The sequence below is a fragment of the Eleginops maclovinus genome, chromosome 15 (genome assembly GCF_036324505.1).
Source record: "Eleginops maclovinus isolate JMC-PN-2008 ecotype Puerto Natales chromosome 15, JC_Emac_rtc_rv5, whole genome shotgun sequence".
Taxonomy (NCBI): domain Eukaryota; kingdom Metazoa; phylum Chordata; class Actinopteri; order Perciformes; family Eleginopidae; genus Eleginops; species Eleginops maclovinus.
In genome coordinates, this window is record NC_086363.1 from 867,886 (window position 1) to 887,191 (window position 19,306).

Sequence of the window (19,306 nt, forward strand, 5' to 3'; positions counted from 1 at the left end):
GTCTTGCTTTGGGTTAGTCACAAATGGCTTATTTCTAATTGAGACGTGTCACTTTCCTGTCGTGTTCTGGGGACTTCACTTCCTTCAGTTCACTTTTGTATTGCTGTCTTGACTGTGGTCTGGGACAAACACATGTTATGCTTCTGCTGCTTCCCTGCACAGACCTGGTGGAGGCGAAGATGGTCGGCGTCCTGGACATCCTGGACGAGGAGAACCGCCTCCCTCAGCCCAGCGACCAGCACTTCACCGACACCGTGCACAACAAGCACAAGAACCACTTCCGCCTCACCGTGAGTTGCTGTCAAACCTGTACACACGCTTACATGTAAAAATATACACATTTATAAACATGCGTACATACAAAGAAGTGTGTTTTAGTCTCACGAATAAGGTTTGAGTGACGTTGTGTAGCTTAACACGACTCTTAATCTGCATTTCCAGCACAGAGTGATTGACGGGAGCAGGACTGAGCGTGTCATTGTGAAGATAAATTATGCAGGATAAAATATGCTGAGTCTAGGTGTGTGTGTGTGTGTGTGTGTTCCTCAGGTACCCAGGAAGTCTAAGCTGGCGGTGCACAGGAACGTGAGGGACGATGAAGGATTTATTATCAGACACTTTGCAGGAGCCGTGTGCTACGAGACGGTGGGTTCACTGAACACCTGCAGCCGTCTCTGAAATTAATGTCACATCAGTAACTTATTTATTTCCCTTTTGATTACTGCACTGTAGAGAACCCTAATGAGGAGAGAAACAGACCAATCAGAGGATAGCACATTTACATTTAGTCAGAAATCACTGTTGTTGCACTGATTCTGTATTGCATTTACATTTTAATTAAAAGACGACGCTTGAATAATGTCTGTATATCTTACACATCTTGATGCATTGCATTTGTTTATAATTTTTGCACGATGCATACCCCAAAACATTTTCCCAGAAGTTTCTTAATCTGTTAATAATGTCCTGTTTTCAGACCAAGTTTGTGGAGAAGAACAACGACGCGCTCCACATGTCTCTCGAGTGTCTCGTCAGCGAGTCGAAGGACCGATTCGTTCGCGAGCTTTTCGAGAACTCCAACAACAGCAAAGACGTGAAGCAGAAGGCGGGAAAACTGAGCTTCATCAGCGTGGGGAACAAGTTCAAGGTGAGAGGAAACCCTCTGAAACTGTGGAGATACAGTATCCCAAAGGAATAAACACAGGCACTTAATCACATGCAAAACACTTGTGGTTCATAAAAGATATCACGCCGTACATCTTGGACAATAATCTGGTTTTCAGAACAGGATTTGTTAAAATGGTGTAAGTTTAAGGATAAACTCTAAATGAAATATTTATACAAACATGAAATTGTCCAATCAAATATTAACTTAAATAAAAACAGCATGTAAATATTTATTTAGAATTAGGTTAAATTAAAATGTCCAATGAAGACTTGAAATTAAACTGAAGTTCAGATAAAATATAAAATAGAACTAAAATATTTGTATTATAGATTTGAAGTGCTCCTCTTCCTCTTCCCTTTGTTCTCCTGTATACAGTCGGATAAAAGAGAAAAGCAGAACTTTCACCTGGATCAAAACGTGTGTGTGTGTGTGCGCGCGCGCGGCTGCAGGCACGCACGCGCGGCTGCAGGCTCTCTAACCCTCAGTGATGACATCAATACAGCGATGTATCACACATATAAATCACGTCTCCGCATGAGAGGATGAAATATGTGTACATCAAACACAGCGCGGATCCTCTGAACGTTATAAGAGACTTTCCATCACCCCCCCCCCCCCCCGGGTTATCTGCTCTCTTTATGTTTCTCTGTGTGATCGAGGAGCCAAGCTGTGTGTTTTCATTTTATGATCTTTGCATTAGAGCACATGTGAAGCAGAATAGAAAGCTGCATAATAACAGAGGAGCTGGCAGGTAATGTTGGGCTATAAAGGAACTACAGCACGGTCACATGACTTCACGTCACCACCGCTAAGCTAAAGGAGGCTAATGTTGGGCAATAAAGGAACTACAGCATGGTCACATGACTTCACGTCACCACCGCTAAGCTAAAGGAGGCTAATGTTGGGCTCTAAAGGAACTACAGCACGGTCACATGACTTCACGTCACCACCGCTAAGCTAAAGGAGGCTAATGTTGGGCTCTAAAGGAACTACAGCACGGTCACATGACTTCACGTCTCCACCGCTAAGCTAAAGGAGGCTAATGTTGGGCTCTAAAGGAACTACAGCACGGTATTTTTTAGGTGACATAAGGTGTAGGAGAAACTGAAAAGTTATTTCCAGGTTATATCGAGCAGGATTGAAGCACAGAGCCGGTCTCAGGGAGGATTTGTGCAGCAGACAGTCCTTATTAACTGTGAGCTGCGTTACCTGCTGTGTTTTCTTAAACCCGGGGCTCCTTCCCTTTTCCTGAGCCTGTGATTAAAGTTCAAAAGATGAAGAGGGGTGGGGAGGGTCTGGAGAGGCAGCCGATGAAAATGAACTGAGATAAATCTGAAGTCAGGTGAGGTGACGGAGGACACGCTGTCCTCAGGCTGGAAATCTAAAGTGAGGACAGTTTATTATAACAAAGATTCAATACATCATACCAAGTGAGTCCTATTCCAGAGGGTCAAACACAGCTGAGGGAAGCTGAGCATCACCTAAACAGGACCGATGGAAAAGCCACCTACTTTAAAGAGTCCTCTCCTGCTGATGTTCAGGTGTGTATCAGTATGTAGTGTCTCTACTTTAAAGAGTCCTCTCCTGCTGATGTTCAGGTGTATATCAGTATGTAGTGTCTCTACTTTAAAGAGTCCTCTCCTGCTGATGTTCAGGTGTATATCAGTATGTAGAGTCTCTACTTTAAAGAGTCCTCTCCTGCTGATGTTCAGGTGTATATCAGTATGTAGTGTCTCTACTTTAAAGAGTCCTCTCCTGCTGATGTTCAGGTGTATATCAGTCTGTAGAGTCTCTACTTTAAAGAGTCCTCTCCTGCTGATGTTCAGGTGTATATCAGTATGTAGTGTCTCTACTTTAAAGAGTCCTCTCCTGCTGATGTTCAGGTGTATATCAGTATGTAGAGTCTCTACTTTAAAGAGTCCTCTCCTGCTGATGTTCAGGTGTATATCAGTATGTAGAGTCTCTACTTTAAAGAGTCCTCTCCTGCTGATGTTCAGGTGTATATCAGTATGTAGAGTCTCTACTTTAAAGAGTCCTCTCCTGCTGATGTTCAGGTGAAAACATTTCCATATATTTGGGTTCACATAAATGCTCTTCATGTCCTCGTCACTTATAGGAATAAATAATGCATCATGAGCAGAACAACAACAACAAGAACAACGAGGAGAATGTTGGAGGGCATTTTGTGGGGATGTTAATGACTCATGAATAATAAGAGCTCGATGAATGGAGCACTTCTCTTGTAATACATACTTAAAAAATAACTGATGAAGAAAGAAAATATGATGAGGGAGCGAGAAACAACCTGAACTATTTACTGAGCTGCAGTTCATTTAACAAAGATGTTGATGGTGCACATTTCTAGAAGTTTCCCTTATCACAAGAGCTAATCCTCCTCTGCAGAGTAAAGAGGATTGTTTCTAAGGAACTGAAAGTCTTTCTTTATAAAGCTTAATCAGGACGCTGTCCACCTCAGCAGCAGCTTCAGCTCCAAACTGCAGAGTAGCTGTTGCCTTTTGTTCCCGACAGAAACACAATCACTCTTTGAGCGTCGGCCTGTCAGTGCACGTTGAAAAACCTCCTTAAAGGTCACCTAATATGCAAACTCCACTTCTTAATGTCTCTTCCACGTAAAATAATGATAAAAAATACAAATCAAAAAGTATTATTTAATAACATTTGTACATGTATTCTTTTATTTAATATTATTTTTATAATTGTTATTATAGTCCGAGGAACAAAGACCCCCCCCCTCTCTTTTTGTCCTGATCCATCTCTATAAAAACCTGTCTGAAAATCAGCTGATCAGATTTTACTCACTTTGTGACGTCACTATGTTAGTTTGGGGTTGTGCAACCATTAGCCACTGACCATCCACGGTAAGCCCCGCCCACTTTATCAGCTGGATTTCCTCCTTGAGCACCATTGTGTTCTTAATCACCTCTCAGAAGGGCGTGGCCAGCAGCAGCTCATTAGCATTTAAAGCTACAGACACAGAATCAGCACTTGGAGAACAGGGCTGAAACAGAGGGGGTTATGGTCTGTGTTTCAGCCAATCAGAGACAGGTTCTGTATATATCTGAGACCTATAGGGTTGGAAAAGAGTATGTGAGGGGACTGAAAACATGTCTTCTTTATTTCCAGACGCAGCTGAACATCCTCCTGGAGAAGCTGCGCAGCACGGTCAGTGTTTCTCGTCATGATGAGTTTCCTGTCAAACAGCTTTCTGTATCTCCCGTCATCACGCATGTCAGGCCTGTGTGACTGTGTGTTTTGCTTCCTGTTCCTGAAGCGGTTGTTCCTCCTCTCCGCTGCAGGGCTCCAGCTTCATCCGCTGCATCAAACCCAACCTGAAGATGATCAGCCACCAGTTCGAAGGAGCGCAGATCCTCTCACAGCTGCAGTGCTCCGGTCAGTGAAGCCCCATTATCACCTAACTCCAAGACCCTAACGTTTTACCCACAACCTGCCAATATTTGGATGAATTTTGGGTCCATTTGGAAGATTTTAGCTCAATGTTGCTGTTCAGGATTTCTCACTTCAAATGATCTGTGTTTTGGATTAAAAAAGCCTTCACTGGCGGTAAAGAAATAAATTGTGAAAAAATAAAGTCCACAAACCTCTGAGGGAATGAGCCAAGGAGAACGACATCTGAAATATTCCTGCAGGAAAATGAGACGGAAACATAAAAAAAGAATCTGCAAATAAAGACACTACCCACCCCTCACCCACCCCGACTCAAAGCCTTGTTAAAAATGTCAAAAATGATTAAGATTTCTGGAGGAAGAATCTCCACAAACTGTGCAAATGATCGATCCTTCACAACTCAACAAGCATTAGCCAGCTTTATTGTTCCGTTTGGATCTACTTTTGTGACTTTTTCTTAAAAGTTCCCCCCAAATCTAAAAGCCTGCGACCCTCCCCCTCTCCCAGGAACAGAGATGATGAGCTCCGGGTTTAATATCCTCAGAGGTTCTTCCTCCGTCCACACTAAAACCCAAAGATGCCCCGCTCAGATTCTGCAGCCCGGCAGCTCTTCATGACTTTTATTAGACTGGGAATAGTGGACAGATTAGATGAGGGTACCAACACCGCTGCCTTTAAAAATGGGATGTTCAGCCACCAGAAAACACTCTAAATCCTGCAGAGAAGCCTTATCAAAGATACAGAATAATGCACTTCTGCTGCGATCCAAGAGAGATATCTGCACAGATTCCTTTTAATCCATGTGGGAAAACATTCTGTAAAGGGATCACTTAACCCATGCAGGCCTAAAACGCCTGGAAAACATGCCTGTAAATCCTATGGGCGATTTTAGAAGAACCCCTAAAACCTGACGGTTTCCTGGAAATTCAGCAATTGTGTCAACGCCTACTAAATAATGGATTTCTCAGCCTCTGTAGCAGAAAAACACAATTCAAAAAGTATTTGAGAGCTTACAGCTGTGGCTTTCATGAGTGGCCTCTGCAGGTAAGTCGACTTTCACTCCTGGGGTGCGGTTGAAAACACTCTGTGGATTAGAGTGGTAATTCTCCGTCCTCCACTCGGTTTCAAAACCTTCGAACTCATGGTCGTCGCCGTCTTCAAACAGATGTCTTAACCATAAATCGTGGTCGATTGGTTCGACGGGTTCAAAGTGGTCAGCAGTAATGTCATCAGCGCTGTGCAGATCGTCAACATCACTGCCTTCACTAACTTCAGAATTCCCTCCGCGGTAGACTAAGTCGGCCATGAGTGTTGGAAAAAAATCCAAACAATGCCACGTGTATATTCTGATGCGTTTCATTGGCTAAGAGGGCGATAATTAATGCAAAGAAATACCACAGAGCTCTTGTACCAGAAAATGACGTATCTGCTTTCCCGGCTTCAATGATAGAATGACACAACAGCGCCCCCGGTTTTAATGGGTTAAGATCCTCTAGTTAGAATAATTGACTTTGAAAGGAGTTTAAACTGTGCACTTCCTGTCTCTGTCTGCTCTGTGCTCTGTCTCATTTTGATGCATTTAGTCAAAAATAAAGTGTGTATCCGCCCGTTTATACCATCTTCTAAGATAATTAGGAGTGTTTGGTTTAAGTTCCCCACGCCTCCTCTCTTTCGGATATTGCCTCGGTGTAATAGTTGAAGATATCTGGAGAGACACACAGATAGCCGAACCCTCTGGACAACTGTACAGTGAGTCTGATATGAGAAGCTCGAGGCTTTATCTGAATACACAGGAGGAACTTTTGAATATCACTGAGAAAGCTGTAAAGGGCTTTTCAGTTTCACCTTTCAGTAGAGTTCGCGTCACACAGTTTTGGGTGATTTTGGTGTCAGGGATGTTTCTCCGTGGGTCCAGGTTTTGAAAAATACCTTTTTTTGTCAACTGAAAGTATGTCAAAATGCTACGTAGACAGAAAACTGTAATGGAATAAAAAATCTGTATTATTAGCATAATTGTGGCAACCACTAGCATGAATAAGTGCATGCAAATGGGTGAATTTAAACACACCGCGCCCTTTACAACTCAAAGGAAGCATAAACACTGTCTTTGTTTTACAAAAAAGTCTTTAGAAGTGAAACACCCCGAAATGAACTCCTGCTGCAACACCCTTTCTTGTTCAGCTATAGCCGTTAGCTTCTGGTGGCTAATGTTAGCTTAATTTAATGTACCGTTATCCTTTAATTGTAGCTGCTGTTTGCTAACGGTGTGTTATGTTGGAATGCACCAAACGTAGTGCTAGTGTTGATGCTAACTGTAGCTTTCAGTAGCATTAGCATCATGCTAGCATGTTTGTTATGAAGGAATATTGGAAACATGCTAATTGAAGATGCTATATTTTGAAGAAGCATTTAGCTGCAATGCTGGATTTTAAATTGCCAAGTGATGGGGACATGTTCCCAGTGTCCCCAGTATAAGGACCAGTGGCGGTTTGTCAATGCGGGGCGCGCCCCCTCTCAATATCTCGAGAAGAAAGTCTACTTAAACATGATAAACATAAATTATTATATAAAATAATATGAAATAAACGTGTTTGCTTGAACTATGCGCCTGCATGGTCGTCTGCATTCCGTAAAAAATGGTTGCGCATTTCGGGTATTTCTGTGTGATGACATTACTTCCGGGTTGAGGGACGCCGGCCAAATGAGAGTGAATGGAAGTTGTTAAACCGTTGGTGATCAGGTGACCAAAAGAGCGCCTTGGAATCCCCCAGTCAGAGCTGGCTGATGTGGCCAGGGAAAGAGAAGTTTGGGGCTCTCTGCTGGAGCTGTTACCTCCGCGACCCTGACGGATAAGCCGGAGAAGATGGATGGATGGGCAGCTTTATGCTTTTCCACGGGACGCAGCTCTCTGCGCCCCGGACCCTCCCACTTTTATTGGCAGCCAATCGGTATTGTTTTCATGTGATTGGACCATGACCCTCTCTTATATGTTTATACCCGCCATTCGTTTTCTGGATGATACCGTCACGGCAAATTTAAGAGCGGCCGCAGAACGTTGTGTTTTGTACTGTATATTCAAGTAGTGCTAGTGTCCATGAATCACAATCAATTTCCTTCAACATTACAGTGGTGTTTTAGTTTGTTTTTGCGCCCCCCCCTAAAGTTATTATCACCAGCCGCCACTGATAAGGACCTATGCTGACCTGCAGTAACTTCAACTTCCTGTCCTTTCTTCACCCTGCAGGCATGGTGTCGGTGTTGGACCTGATGCAGGGCGGCTTCCCCTCCCGGGCTCCTTTCCACGAGCTCTACAACATGTACCAGCAGTACATGCCTCCCAAGCTCTGCCGCCTCGACCCCCGTCTCTTCTGCAAGGTCGGTCCTCCGGGCCTCGGCGCTGGCTCCCGTCCCGGCTTCGTTTTTATTATCGTTTCGGAACAGCCGCGTCTCCGTGTTTATCTCTGCTCCTTTGGTTTGCTCTGCAGGCTCTGTTCAAGGCTCTGGGGCTCAACGAGAACGACTACAAGTTTGGCCTGACCCGAGTGTTCTTCCGGCCGGGCAAGGTGAGACCTTATTTCTGTAAACGTCCTCTATTCCCCCTTTTGCACAAGCTAATATAAGTATTGTTCCCACCATAAGAAAGACAATTCAGAAGGAAAGCACATTAGTCATCTTGGCTGCAGGTGAGAGGAGGCTTTATTTTTTATTCCTCCATGAATAATTCATCATGTTTCTAGGTGAGACATTCTGTGTGTGTTTGTTGCCTCGGTACACAGCGTGCAGGGCAGAGCGTAACTCAGTAGATTTACCTCCCAGGAATAAATCTATCCCAGCGTCCTCCTGAACTGGGAGGCTGTCATTACTCTTGCCGTCCCAGCGGAGGCGTCAGGACGGGATGTTTGCTTCGGGATAGACCTCACCTCACATGGTGCTTTGTAAATAATGGTTTTAGTGAAGGAGACTTCAGCTAATTTGTCTTATCTGGATTCTGAGGCCAAACCAAAGTCATAGTTACTTTTTTTTCGTATACTCATCAGGCACTGTTTACTTATACAACTCCTTTCAACACGAAGCGATTCAAAGTGCTTCACAGATATGAAGACATTAAGAGCGACCTCAGGGCGTCGATTTTTCTGAGGGCGTATTTTCAAGACGCATTCAATTATAGGTTTAGAAATTGGACAAAGTCATAGATTTTATAGATAGATAGATCTTTTGTTTGTACGTGCAGTTATTTAGCTCACAGAGGCTAACAGGGCTAACAGAGGCTAATGGAGGCTAATGGGGCTAACGGGGCTAACGGCCTTGATCATCTTCTTGACTCTATTTGACAAAACTTTATTTAAATTTCCCCAAACTCAGATCATCCCTTAATGGTCAGGGCAAAGACTTTTATCTCAACTGGCTTTATGGACGATTTCACATTAGATGTCATTATTGGGAAATACATGTTGTGTCTGGGAATTTGACGGCACACATTTTCACTTTCAATCATTTTTATAGCGAAAAAAACTTTTTCAAGCCAAACCTTCATCAATCCTTCATCAACCCTTCATCAATCCTTCATCAAACCCTCATCAATCCCTCATCAATCCTTCATCTAACCTTCATCAATCCTTCATCTAACCCTCATCAATCCTTCATCAATCCTTCATCAATCCTTCATCAATCCTTCATCAAACCTTCATCTAACCTTCATCAATCCTTCATCAATCCTTCATCAAACCTTCATCAATCCTTCATCAATCCTTCATCAATCCTTCATCAAACCTTCATCAAACCTTCATCAATCCTTCATCAAACCTTCATCAAACCTTCATCAAACCTTCATCAATCCTTCATCAATCCTTCATCAATCCTTCATCTAACCTTCATCAATCCTTCATCAAACCTTCATCTAACCTTCATCAATCCTTCATCAATCCTTCATCAAACCTTCATCAATCCTTCATCAATCCTTCATCAAACCTTCATCAAACCTTCATCAATCCTTCATCAATCCTTCATCTAACCTTCATCAAACCTTCATCAATCCTTCATCTAACCTTCATCTAACCTTCATCTAACCTTCATCAAACCTTCATCAATCCTTCATCCATCCTTCATCAAACCTTCATCAATCCTTCATCAATCCTTCATCAAACCTTCATCAATCCTTCATCAATCCTTCATCAAACCTTCATCAAACCTTCATCAATCCTTCATCAATCCTTCATCTAACCTTCATCAAACCTTCATCAATCCTTCATCTAACCTTCATCAAACCCTCATCTAACCTTCATCAAACCTTCATCTAACCTTCATCAATCCTTCATCAATCCTTCATCTAACCTTCATCTAACCTTCATCTAACCTTCATCAAACCTTCATCTAACCTTCATCTAACCTTCATCTAACCTTCATCAAACCTTCATCTAACCTTCATCAATCCTTCATCAAACCTTCATCTAACCTTCATCAATCCTTCATCTAACCTTCATCTAACCTTCATCAAACCTTCATCTAACCTTCATCAATCCTTCATCTAACCTTCATCAAACCTTCATCAATCCTTCATCTAACCTTCAATAATCCTTCATCAATCCTTCATCAAACCTTCATCAAACCTTCATCAAACCTTCATCAAACCTTCATCAATCCTTCATCAATCCTTCATCTAACCTTCATCAAACCTTCATCAATCCTTCATCAAACCCTCATCAATCCTTCATCAATCCTTCATCAATGCTTCATCAATCCTTCATCAATCCTTCATCAATCCTTCATCAAACCTTCATCTAACCTTCATCAAACCTTCATCAAACCCTCATCAATCCTTCATCAATCCTTCATCAATCCTTCATCAATCCTTCATCTAACCTTCATCAAACCTTCATCAAACCTTCATCAAACCTTCATCAAACCTTCATCAATCCTTCATCAATCCTTCATCAATCCTTCATCTAACCTTCATCTAACCTTCATCAACCCTTCATCTAACCTTCATCAATCCTCATTCATAATTACCTTTTATTAAAGTTATTCAAAATGAAAATATTCTTAAGAAATATAAAGATATATAAAACACACTCATTACAAACACGGAAAGCGTAGAGAGCTGTGTATTTTACAGAATAAATGAGAACACTATAATAGACCAACTGATTTTGCTTTTTTACTTAAGTAATCTTTGAAATGTATGACTTTTAATTGGGTATTTGGACCTGTGGTACACGAGCACAGTAAGAGGAAAAGGTAATCAGTTGTAAAAACTGAGCAAAAACAACTTAATTATTACTATACAAAAAGGTGAGTACAATAAGAGTTAGTGTAGAAAAACACAATCTGTGCGGAATATCAGAATTCACTGTAAAGTGGGAGAGCTGTGCAGTTTAAAGAGGAAGCGTCGTGCAGAAGATCCAGAGAAATATAAACTGCTGCTTCTTTCATTATTAAAGCAGCAGCAGACTGGAGGGTCATAAGTCCGAGGTTTCCAGAGGACACGAACACATCTCTCACTTTTTAAATCAAGTGTCGGAAAGCGTTGACGGCACTTCTGTGAACTCTGACTCTGTTATCAAAGATGCATGAATGAAGAAGGGAGAACCGAGGGTCCCGAATGAATGCTTCTTGCTGCAACGATGGAATTGATTTCCACAAACTAAAGATATTAATCTGTATTAGTTTGACAACAGTTTCTGAAAAACTACCACATCTGTAGCACGGGGGGGGGGGGTTTGGCTTCATCATGATATATTATGAGGGAACCGGGCGTGTTTCAGCTTTACTGTGAGTGCAGATCCTCTCTGTATGCTGTAGTGCGGTTGTTCATCGAGCAGGACTGCTTTAAGGCTGTAGGATCTGTAGGAGTTTTGCATCGATGCAATAAAGGAACCATGATATTTATTGAGAAGAGATCAGGTTAAAATCAATACGGTATAAAACATTACATAATTCATTCATCTGTTTTGTTGATTGGCATTTTCTGAGTTGCCATTTAGTGTTCTTGGAGCAAGAAGTGCCCATATTTGCAGGAGAGGATGGCGGGTTGTGCATCCCTTGATTACCGTTAACGGATAATTAATGCTCTACTGAAATGACTCTCTTTAAACCCTTAAACACTGGAATATTAGGCTGCACAATACACATGTGTTGCTGATGAGGTCTCTCGTCAAGAATATTTCTGAGTGATTGTGAACAGAACTTAATTGTTAATCAATCTGGATGTTTTATGTTTACAATCACCATTTTTGTTCGGGAAGAAGTTGATACCCCAAAACAAAACAACGTTGTTATCTATTTTACGTTGAATGGGACCATAGTTTACTAAATGCTGTGTTGAAGAAGACTTGAAACTAGAGATTGAGACCAAAATCCCACCAGGAAAATGATCACTGAATAAATGGAGTAAGAAGTAGGAACATTTTCTCGTAGACTTCTATACAAATGACCAAGAAGAAGCGACTAAACAATTAAATGGATCTAAAAAGAGTCTCCAGTGTTTGATGTGTGTAGAAGAGCCTCAAACTAGAGATTGAGACCATAAAGTCATCAGGAAAGGAGAGAGCTTGTTTGTTTAGACTTCTATGGAAATGGGATTTGATTAGAAACTAGTGGAGTTTCTTCTTGGTGGTTTTAGAATTAATCCAGGCTTAGTAATTGACCCTAATAAGCTCCAATTTAAAACCCATTTGACCTAAATTGAATTTATTTGAAGACACACGACTCCTTAACTTGGGTTTTATGTTACCTTTATCCCTCTGGGGTTTTTTCACATCAGTTATTCTTGCCTTAAAGGAGTTTTTACTACAGTTCATTCAAAACCTTTAAACCAGTTTCTTTGGCAAGTAAAGGTTGACGAAGCTGGTGACACCATGCAGAGTGATAGCTCTGGAGGTGGGACACGGTGAAAGGGAGAGAAAGTCGGGCTGCTGCGTCGGTGCATCCCTAAACCAACTTCTTCTTTTTGCTGCACAGCTCTGACCACGTTCCTCTTTCCTCAGTTTGCAGAGTTTGATCAGATCATGAAGTCGGACCCGGACCACCTGGCTGAGCTGGTGAAGAAGGTGAACACCTGGCTGATCCACAGCCGCTGGAAGAAGGTGCAGTGGTGCGCGCTGTCCGTCATCAAACGTAAGACCAGAGGAAGTGACCTCACACCACATGGTTAATGACGTCTGTATGAAATGTGCTCGTCACACACTGTTGCTATTTTACTTATCCCGTGGGGGACATGTTGTGATGGTGCTCCATTTCTTCTTTATATATCAATTAATTAATTAATTGAAAATTGGATTTCAGATTTTAAAGCCTCTGGGTGATGATGTCATCACTCTGAACATTCCCTCCCATTAACACCCGGTAAAAAATCTCAAATGCTCGGAAAATTACACAAAACTTAAACGAGGATTTTAGGAACACCATTCCATCTGTCAAAAAACCTTTGTGGTTCCATAACGTTGAGAGTGTGGAGAGCCGTTCAAACTTTCAATCATCTCTCTCCGTCAAAGTGTGACCTCGAAGTCGGGTGATTTATCAGCTCTGTGCACGTCGAGTTCCCATTCGTTCCTATGGGGGGGAAAAGGTCGCATTTTTTTGCGATTAGCGTGAACATGGTTTATTGAGTCTCTTAGCATTCCTGATCCTTACGCACGTTATGATGTTACCTTTGTGCACATTGAAGCAACGCTCCAGGACTTAAAGAGGCAAACTTTTAGGTGAAAGATAAAGACGAAGGTGAGGAAGTCTGCAGGACTTTTATCCGCCACAGAAATCTCAAACATTTTGATGCACGATCAATGCTTGAGGTGCATCTCTCACTGACTGCAGGACTGCATTAAGTTCAGTGTGGTGTCAGTTCTGCAGTATCTCTTCATGTCCCTCCTCTTCATCGATCAATGAAAAGCTTTTTTTTGGGCCAAAGGATATCCTTGTTGTTTCCCATTAAACTTTGATAATGTTGCAGCAGGTATGAAACAACTCTTTAAAGTGTGTGTAAATGCAAAGTCATTCATCCTCTGCTGTTATTGAATATTCTGGAGCCATCACCAGATGAAATGAACCTGGCCGCTCGTAGCGATGTTATCGATCTTCACCTCCGTTTATCTCCCCTCCTCTCCGCAGCGCTCCTTCTCTCTTTTACTCCTCTCATTTTTCTGACTGCAATTCAATTCAAATTTGCTTCATTTGCACGACAGGAAAAAGCATCTGTGTTGCCAGAGAGTCGAGATGGAATCGATCATAAATAATGCACGGAGAGATTCTGCAGAACATAACCTGTGTATCAAAGCAAGTCCGAATTCATTCGCGTGGAATAAAACAGAGCAGCACGACGGCACAGCTTTCACCCTCTCCTTTTACTCATTTTCTCCCTTTACTTATCAATTAATACATTTATTTATTTGCAATTTTTAAAGCATATAGTATAAATAATCACCCAAATATCCGTCTTACGCTTAAAGCCAACTTCATTCTCACAAAGTGTAACCCGTCTTTTGGAAATGTATGATCATCAGAGCTCATTCATACAAAATTAAACCTCATTTCTGAGTTTTAATTCACATTGTACAATAACCCAACACCAGGGTGATATTACACCTCATATATAATGATAATAAAGGGGTATTAAAGGGGCTTTCCGCCTGTTTTACTAGGTTTAATCACCATCACTGCAATATATTGTCCAAACACAACCTCCTGAGTCTTGAAAATATCATTCTGTACTCAAAGCTTGATTGGTATTCAAGATTATCTACAATTCTCCGCCATAGAGGAGCTTCTTCCCACTTCGCTCTGAGCTAAATATATAGCTTAATGAACCAGACTTTATAGCTTACTTTCATAAGTATATGCTCCAAATGCAGACCTAATCATCCCAGTGAGGCGCTCTGCCTCTGCACAATTACCCTTTTAATTTACAGCCATCAAACTTTGGAATATGTTTCCAAACTTGTCGGACTTTTGCCTTCTTCCATAGTGCGGAAAAAAAGGATCCAGCCTTCAAAGCTTCCTCTTAATGCACGGCTCAAAGGAGACCTAAGCTTCCTCTGCACCAAACGGAGCTCCACCTCCTCAGGTTCACTGGGTGTAGTATGGGTAATCAGAGCCTGTCCATAATGAACACCAGGCTTAGTCAATAAGGGTTTTTGTGCCAGAACACCGTGGGGCCAAACGCTGATCGATACGATGGATCATCACATGGTAGCAAGTTGGCTCAAGAGGAGACCATGAAGCACTAATGGGTTTTAAAAGGGAAAAGTCTGGCAGATGGTTTACTCACAAAAACATGAGCCGATTCCAGAAGGAGAGGCAGGAAACACCTCAAAGTGTCTCCAACTCCTGGATAAAACTATCCTTCCAACGCCTTCACAAGAGATATCAGGAGAAAAAACTACAGCACGGTCACATGACTTCACGTCACTACCGCTAAGCTAAAGGAGGCTAATGTTGGGCTATAAAGGAACTACAGCACGGTCACATGACTTCACGTCACCACCGCTAAGCTAAAGGAGGCTAATGTTGGGCTATAAAGGAACTACAGCACGGTCACATGACTTCACGTCTCCACCGCTAAGCTAAAGGCGGCTAATGTTGGGCTATAAAGGAACTACAGCACGGTCACATGACTTCACCTCACCACCGCTAAGCTAAAGGAGGCTAATGTTGGGCTATAAAGGAACTACAGCACGGTCACATGACTTCACGTCACCACCGCTAAGCTAAAGGAGGCTAATGTTGGGCTATAAAGGAACTACAGCACGGTCACATGACTTCACGTCACCACCGCTAAGCTAAAGGAGGCTAATGTTGGGCTATAAAGGAACTACAGCACGGTCACATGACTTCACGTCTCCACCGCTAAGCTAAAGGCGGCTAATGTTGGGCTATAAAGGAACTACAGCACGGTCACATGACTTCACCTCACCACCGCTAAGCTAAAGGAGGCTAATGTTGGGCTATAAAGGAACTACAGCACGGTCACATGACTTCACATCACCACCGCTAAGCTAAAGGAGGCTAATGTTGAGCTATAAAGGAACTACAGCACGGTCACATGACTTCACCTCACCACCGCTAAGCTAAAGGAGGCTAATGTTGGGCTATAAAGGAACTACAGCACGGTCACATGACTTCACATCACCACCGCTAAGCTAAAGGAGGCTAATGTTGGGCTATAAAGGAACTACAGCACGGTCACATGACTTCACGTCACCACCGCTAAGCTAAAGGAGGCTAATGTTGAGCTATAAAGGAACTACAGCACGGTCACATGACTTCACCTCACCACCGCTAAGCTAAAGGAGGCTAATGTTGGGCTATAAAGGAACTACAGCACGGTCACATGACTTCACATCACCACCGCTAAGCTAAAGGAGGCTAATGTTGGGCTATAAAGGAACTACAGACTTTTATTATTATAGCATCTTAGGTTGCAGGAAGCTAATGGTTCCTTTGTGTCTTTTCTTGCAGTGAAGAACAAGATCTTGTACCGGACCAGCGCCTGCATTAAGATGCAGAAGACGGTCCGGATGTGGCTCTGCAGGAGGAAACACAAACCAAGGTGAGTCCTCCTCCTTCTGTATGTTTCAAAAGAAGGGGGTGATAGTTTTGTTTGGGAAAAGGATGAGTTAGGGTATACATCCTGTCCTTCTCCATACATCCTTTCCTCACCTCTCCTCCTCCCTTACCTTTTTTAATTTTCTTTATATTTACAATCCCATCCCACCTTTCTCATCTTACTGTCTTTCCTCTTCCTCCTTCCTATTCCAGCCTCCATCTTTACCTCCTCCTCTTCCTCCCTTTTCATTTCATCCATCCTTAATTCTTCCCTTTTCAAACTACATCATCACCTCCTACTATCCCACCTCACCTTCTCTCCTTTCCTCTCTGTTCCCCTGTTCTTTCCTCTCCTCCTCACCTTCCTCTTTACCTTCCTCCTACCTCAGCCTCATTTTCTTCATTATCCGCTGCCACTTTCAGAATGAATATTGAATATTTGAACAGCTAATAATATTATTAATATTTCTTTCAAAAGTCAACCAAAATAAAAAATGTTTTGAACGAAATGTGGACAAGAAAAATAAATATATAAAAGAATATTCACCAGAAAAAAGGACAGGAAATTCCCTAAAAAAATATGCAATATATAAGAATTAAATAAAGAGATGGCATTGAAAAGGTGTGTGTGTGTGTGTGTGTTCAGGATCGACGGCTTGGTGAAGGTGCGTAACCTGAAGAAGAGGATGGACCGCTTCAGCGAGGTGATCGCCGGCCTGAAGGAAGGGAAGCAGGAGATGAGCAAACAGATCCAGGACCTGGATAGCGCCATCGACTCGCTCATGATCAAAATCAAGGTGAGGGGGGTGTATGGTATCTGGGTTTGCATCCTTATCCACTTAGCTATCGGGTCGCCCTGCTATTTATCCTTGAGCAAACATTACACTTCCTCCCTTTACTGTTGTGCATTAGTTCAGTTTTATCATTCTGTTGTGGTCCTGTTCTCTCCGTCAGAGCACCATCATGACCCGGCTGGAGATAGACCACGAGTTCCAGGCGCTGGTGACCCGGTCAGAGCAGCTGCTGACGGCCATGCAGAACAAGAAGAAGGAGGAGGAGGAGCGTGAGAGGCTGAAGAAGATCCAGGAGGAGATGGAGAGGGAGAAGAAGAGGAGGGAGGAGGATGAGCAGCAACGCAAGCAGGAGGAGGACAACCGCCGTCTGTAAGTGGGGGGGAGGGGGAGGAGTAGCATCCTGTACTTAAAGTGAAGGTCCTGCACTGAGAAGTGATACGTATTTAAGTTTGAGCGAGAAAATATATCTGGATGAATAAAGTACACAGAAAAAACTACAACAATTATATTTGTTTATATTAATATATATATTTTAAATAAATAATAAGAATTCAGTTTCTGTTTTTAAATCATTTGAGATATTTTTAAATTATTAAAAAAAAATCTGTTTACAAGAAAAATAAACATGAGAAGTTAAATCATATCAATACAGTTAATTATATTAAATAAACCATATGAAATTAAATATGTGCAGTACTCCAACATTTTAAAGAACTAACAAATAAAATATATATTAAAAGTAAAATGTTATATTTAAGACGGAATTATCAAAAAAGGGAAATGATCAATGTGTTTTATTGAATTACAAACCCACTGCTCGTCCTCAGTGAGCTCAGTACTTGAGTAAATGTACTTTACTCTGTCTCTCAGTGTTTTGCTTTTAGCACGCTGCCAAACATTAAAGAGGCTCTTATCAGAGTATTGACCCGGAGAGAAATCCACTCGTCTATTTAAAACGCTCTGCAGAGGACGGACACGCTGTCCACTCACTCCAGGATTTACATAATGACAGCGCTGCTTTAACGGGTTCATTATTTAAATATACGGGATGTAAAGTGTCATCAGGTTTTCAGGTTGTTCTGATCACGCTTCCCCTCAGTGTTGCACAACAAACTTAATAATGTACGTTAATGGAGTAACACTAATCTGAAACCAGCACGATGTCCTCTTAATGAAGGTGAAGCTCAGCCCGTATCTCCCCCCTATGATTTGGACCCGCTCTTAAATATAATATCTTCCTCTTCAGCCGGCGCTTCGTCTTTCTTCCAAGTTTCATAAAAATCTGACGGATCATTTTTCTGTAGTCCTGCAGAGAAACATCCGAAACCCCCCCACCATTATTTCCAAAATCCACCGTGTGAATGGCCGCTGAAATACTTTGAATCCATCATTCCGCGCTCATGATTACCCCCCCTGCCCCTCCCTGCCCACATTGTGGTCCTGACAGTGTTTTACAGGACTGATGGGAACCATTGCGTTCGTCACATCCCACTACCCGCTAATGTAAGACATTACCGAGGACGGCTCACATCTTATTTTATGAGCCGCTCCGTCTCCTCCTCTGGAAACTCATGAAGTCCCGACCCCCCCTGAAGGTCACACTGAACGAGTCCCCGCTATTTCCTCATGACACTGTTGACTGTGAGGATCGATGGAGGGTCTCCCTGCGGACCCTGCTCTTTCTCTGTCGTTGTTTTATCTCTTTTTAGCTGGTGTTTTTATTTAGAGGATCTTACGTTGTGCACAGCAGCAGAATAACCTCTAATTCCCCGGTGAGCGGAGAGGACAAGCAGTCAGGAGTAAAGGGGAAGTCGGAGCGCTAGTGGACGAACAGAAAGGAGTTTGAAACAGAGGGAACATGGTTTTTGGTTTAATCTCTAAATCCCACAAATCTCTTTTGAGCTCCTCTTTTCACCCTCTGTCGGAAACCAGAGCCCCGTTTAATTTCAGATTAAATTAAACGGTTATCATAAACATCTCGAATTCTGAGGTTTAAAAAATGCATTACTTATGTATGAAATGCCGGGGGAAGAAGTGAAATCTGGAGAAAAACCAAAAGAAATATTCGAGAATAGTAAAATAATCTGAAAGAATTCACAGAGGGGGAAAAAATCTAATTCACAATTTGATCAAATCAATTATGAGAAAAAGTGAAATGAAGAGAGAACGGGGATTTCTGGAAAACGTAATTTCGGGAAAAAAATGTAATTCTAAGAAACATTAAATTATGAGAAAAAAAGAACTTCTGAAACAAGTTTAAATCTGGGAAATTTAAATTTCACTTTCGAAAAAAAAAGTCAAATTATGAGATTTTAAAAAAAAATCTGCATAAATTTCAAGTTAAGAAAAAATGATAATTTCGTTTAAACAAAAAAAATTAAGA

The 19,306-nt window shown here is 42.0% G+C and overlaps 1 protein-coding gene across 6 annotated transcripts in view; it reads left to right on the top strand.

The window, feature by feature from the left end:
- Positions 1 to 19,306, top strand: part of LOC134876882 (unconventional myosin-VI-like) — a 69,714-nt gene that overhangs the window by 38,316 nt on the left and 12,092 nt on the right. For all 6 annotated transcript variants that reach the window (XM_063902097.1, XM_063902098.1, XM_063902099.1 and 3 more), the window contains exons 16-26: positions 163 to 290; positions 550 to 645; positions 977 to 1,147; positions 4,313 to 4,351; positions 4,486 to 4,579; positions 7,839 to 7,969; positions 8,080 to 8,157; positions 12,577 to 12,706; positions 16,043 to 16,133; positions 16,776 to 16,926; positions 17,084 to 17,292. In XM_063902097.1, the coding sequence (XP_063758167.1) occupies positions 163 to 290; positions 550 to 645; positions 977 to 1,147; positions 4,313 to 4,351; positions 4,486 to 4,579; positions 7,839 to 7,969; positions 8,080 to 8,157; positions 12,577 to 12,706; positions 16,043 to 16,133; positions 16,776 to 16,926; positions 17,084 to 17,292 (1,318 nt within the window). The remainder of the gene's footprint in view (positions 1 to 162; positions 291 to 549; positions 646 to 976; positions 1,148 to 4,312; positions 4,352 to 4,485; positions 4,580 to 7,838; positions 7,970 to 8,079; positions 8,158 to 12,576; positions 12,707 to 16,042; positions 16,134 to 16,775; positions 16,927 to 17,083; positions 17,293 to 19,306) is intronic.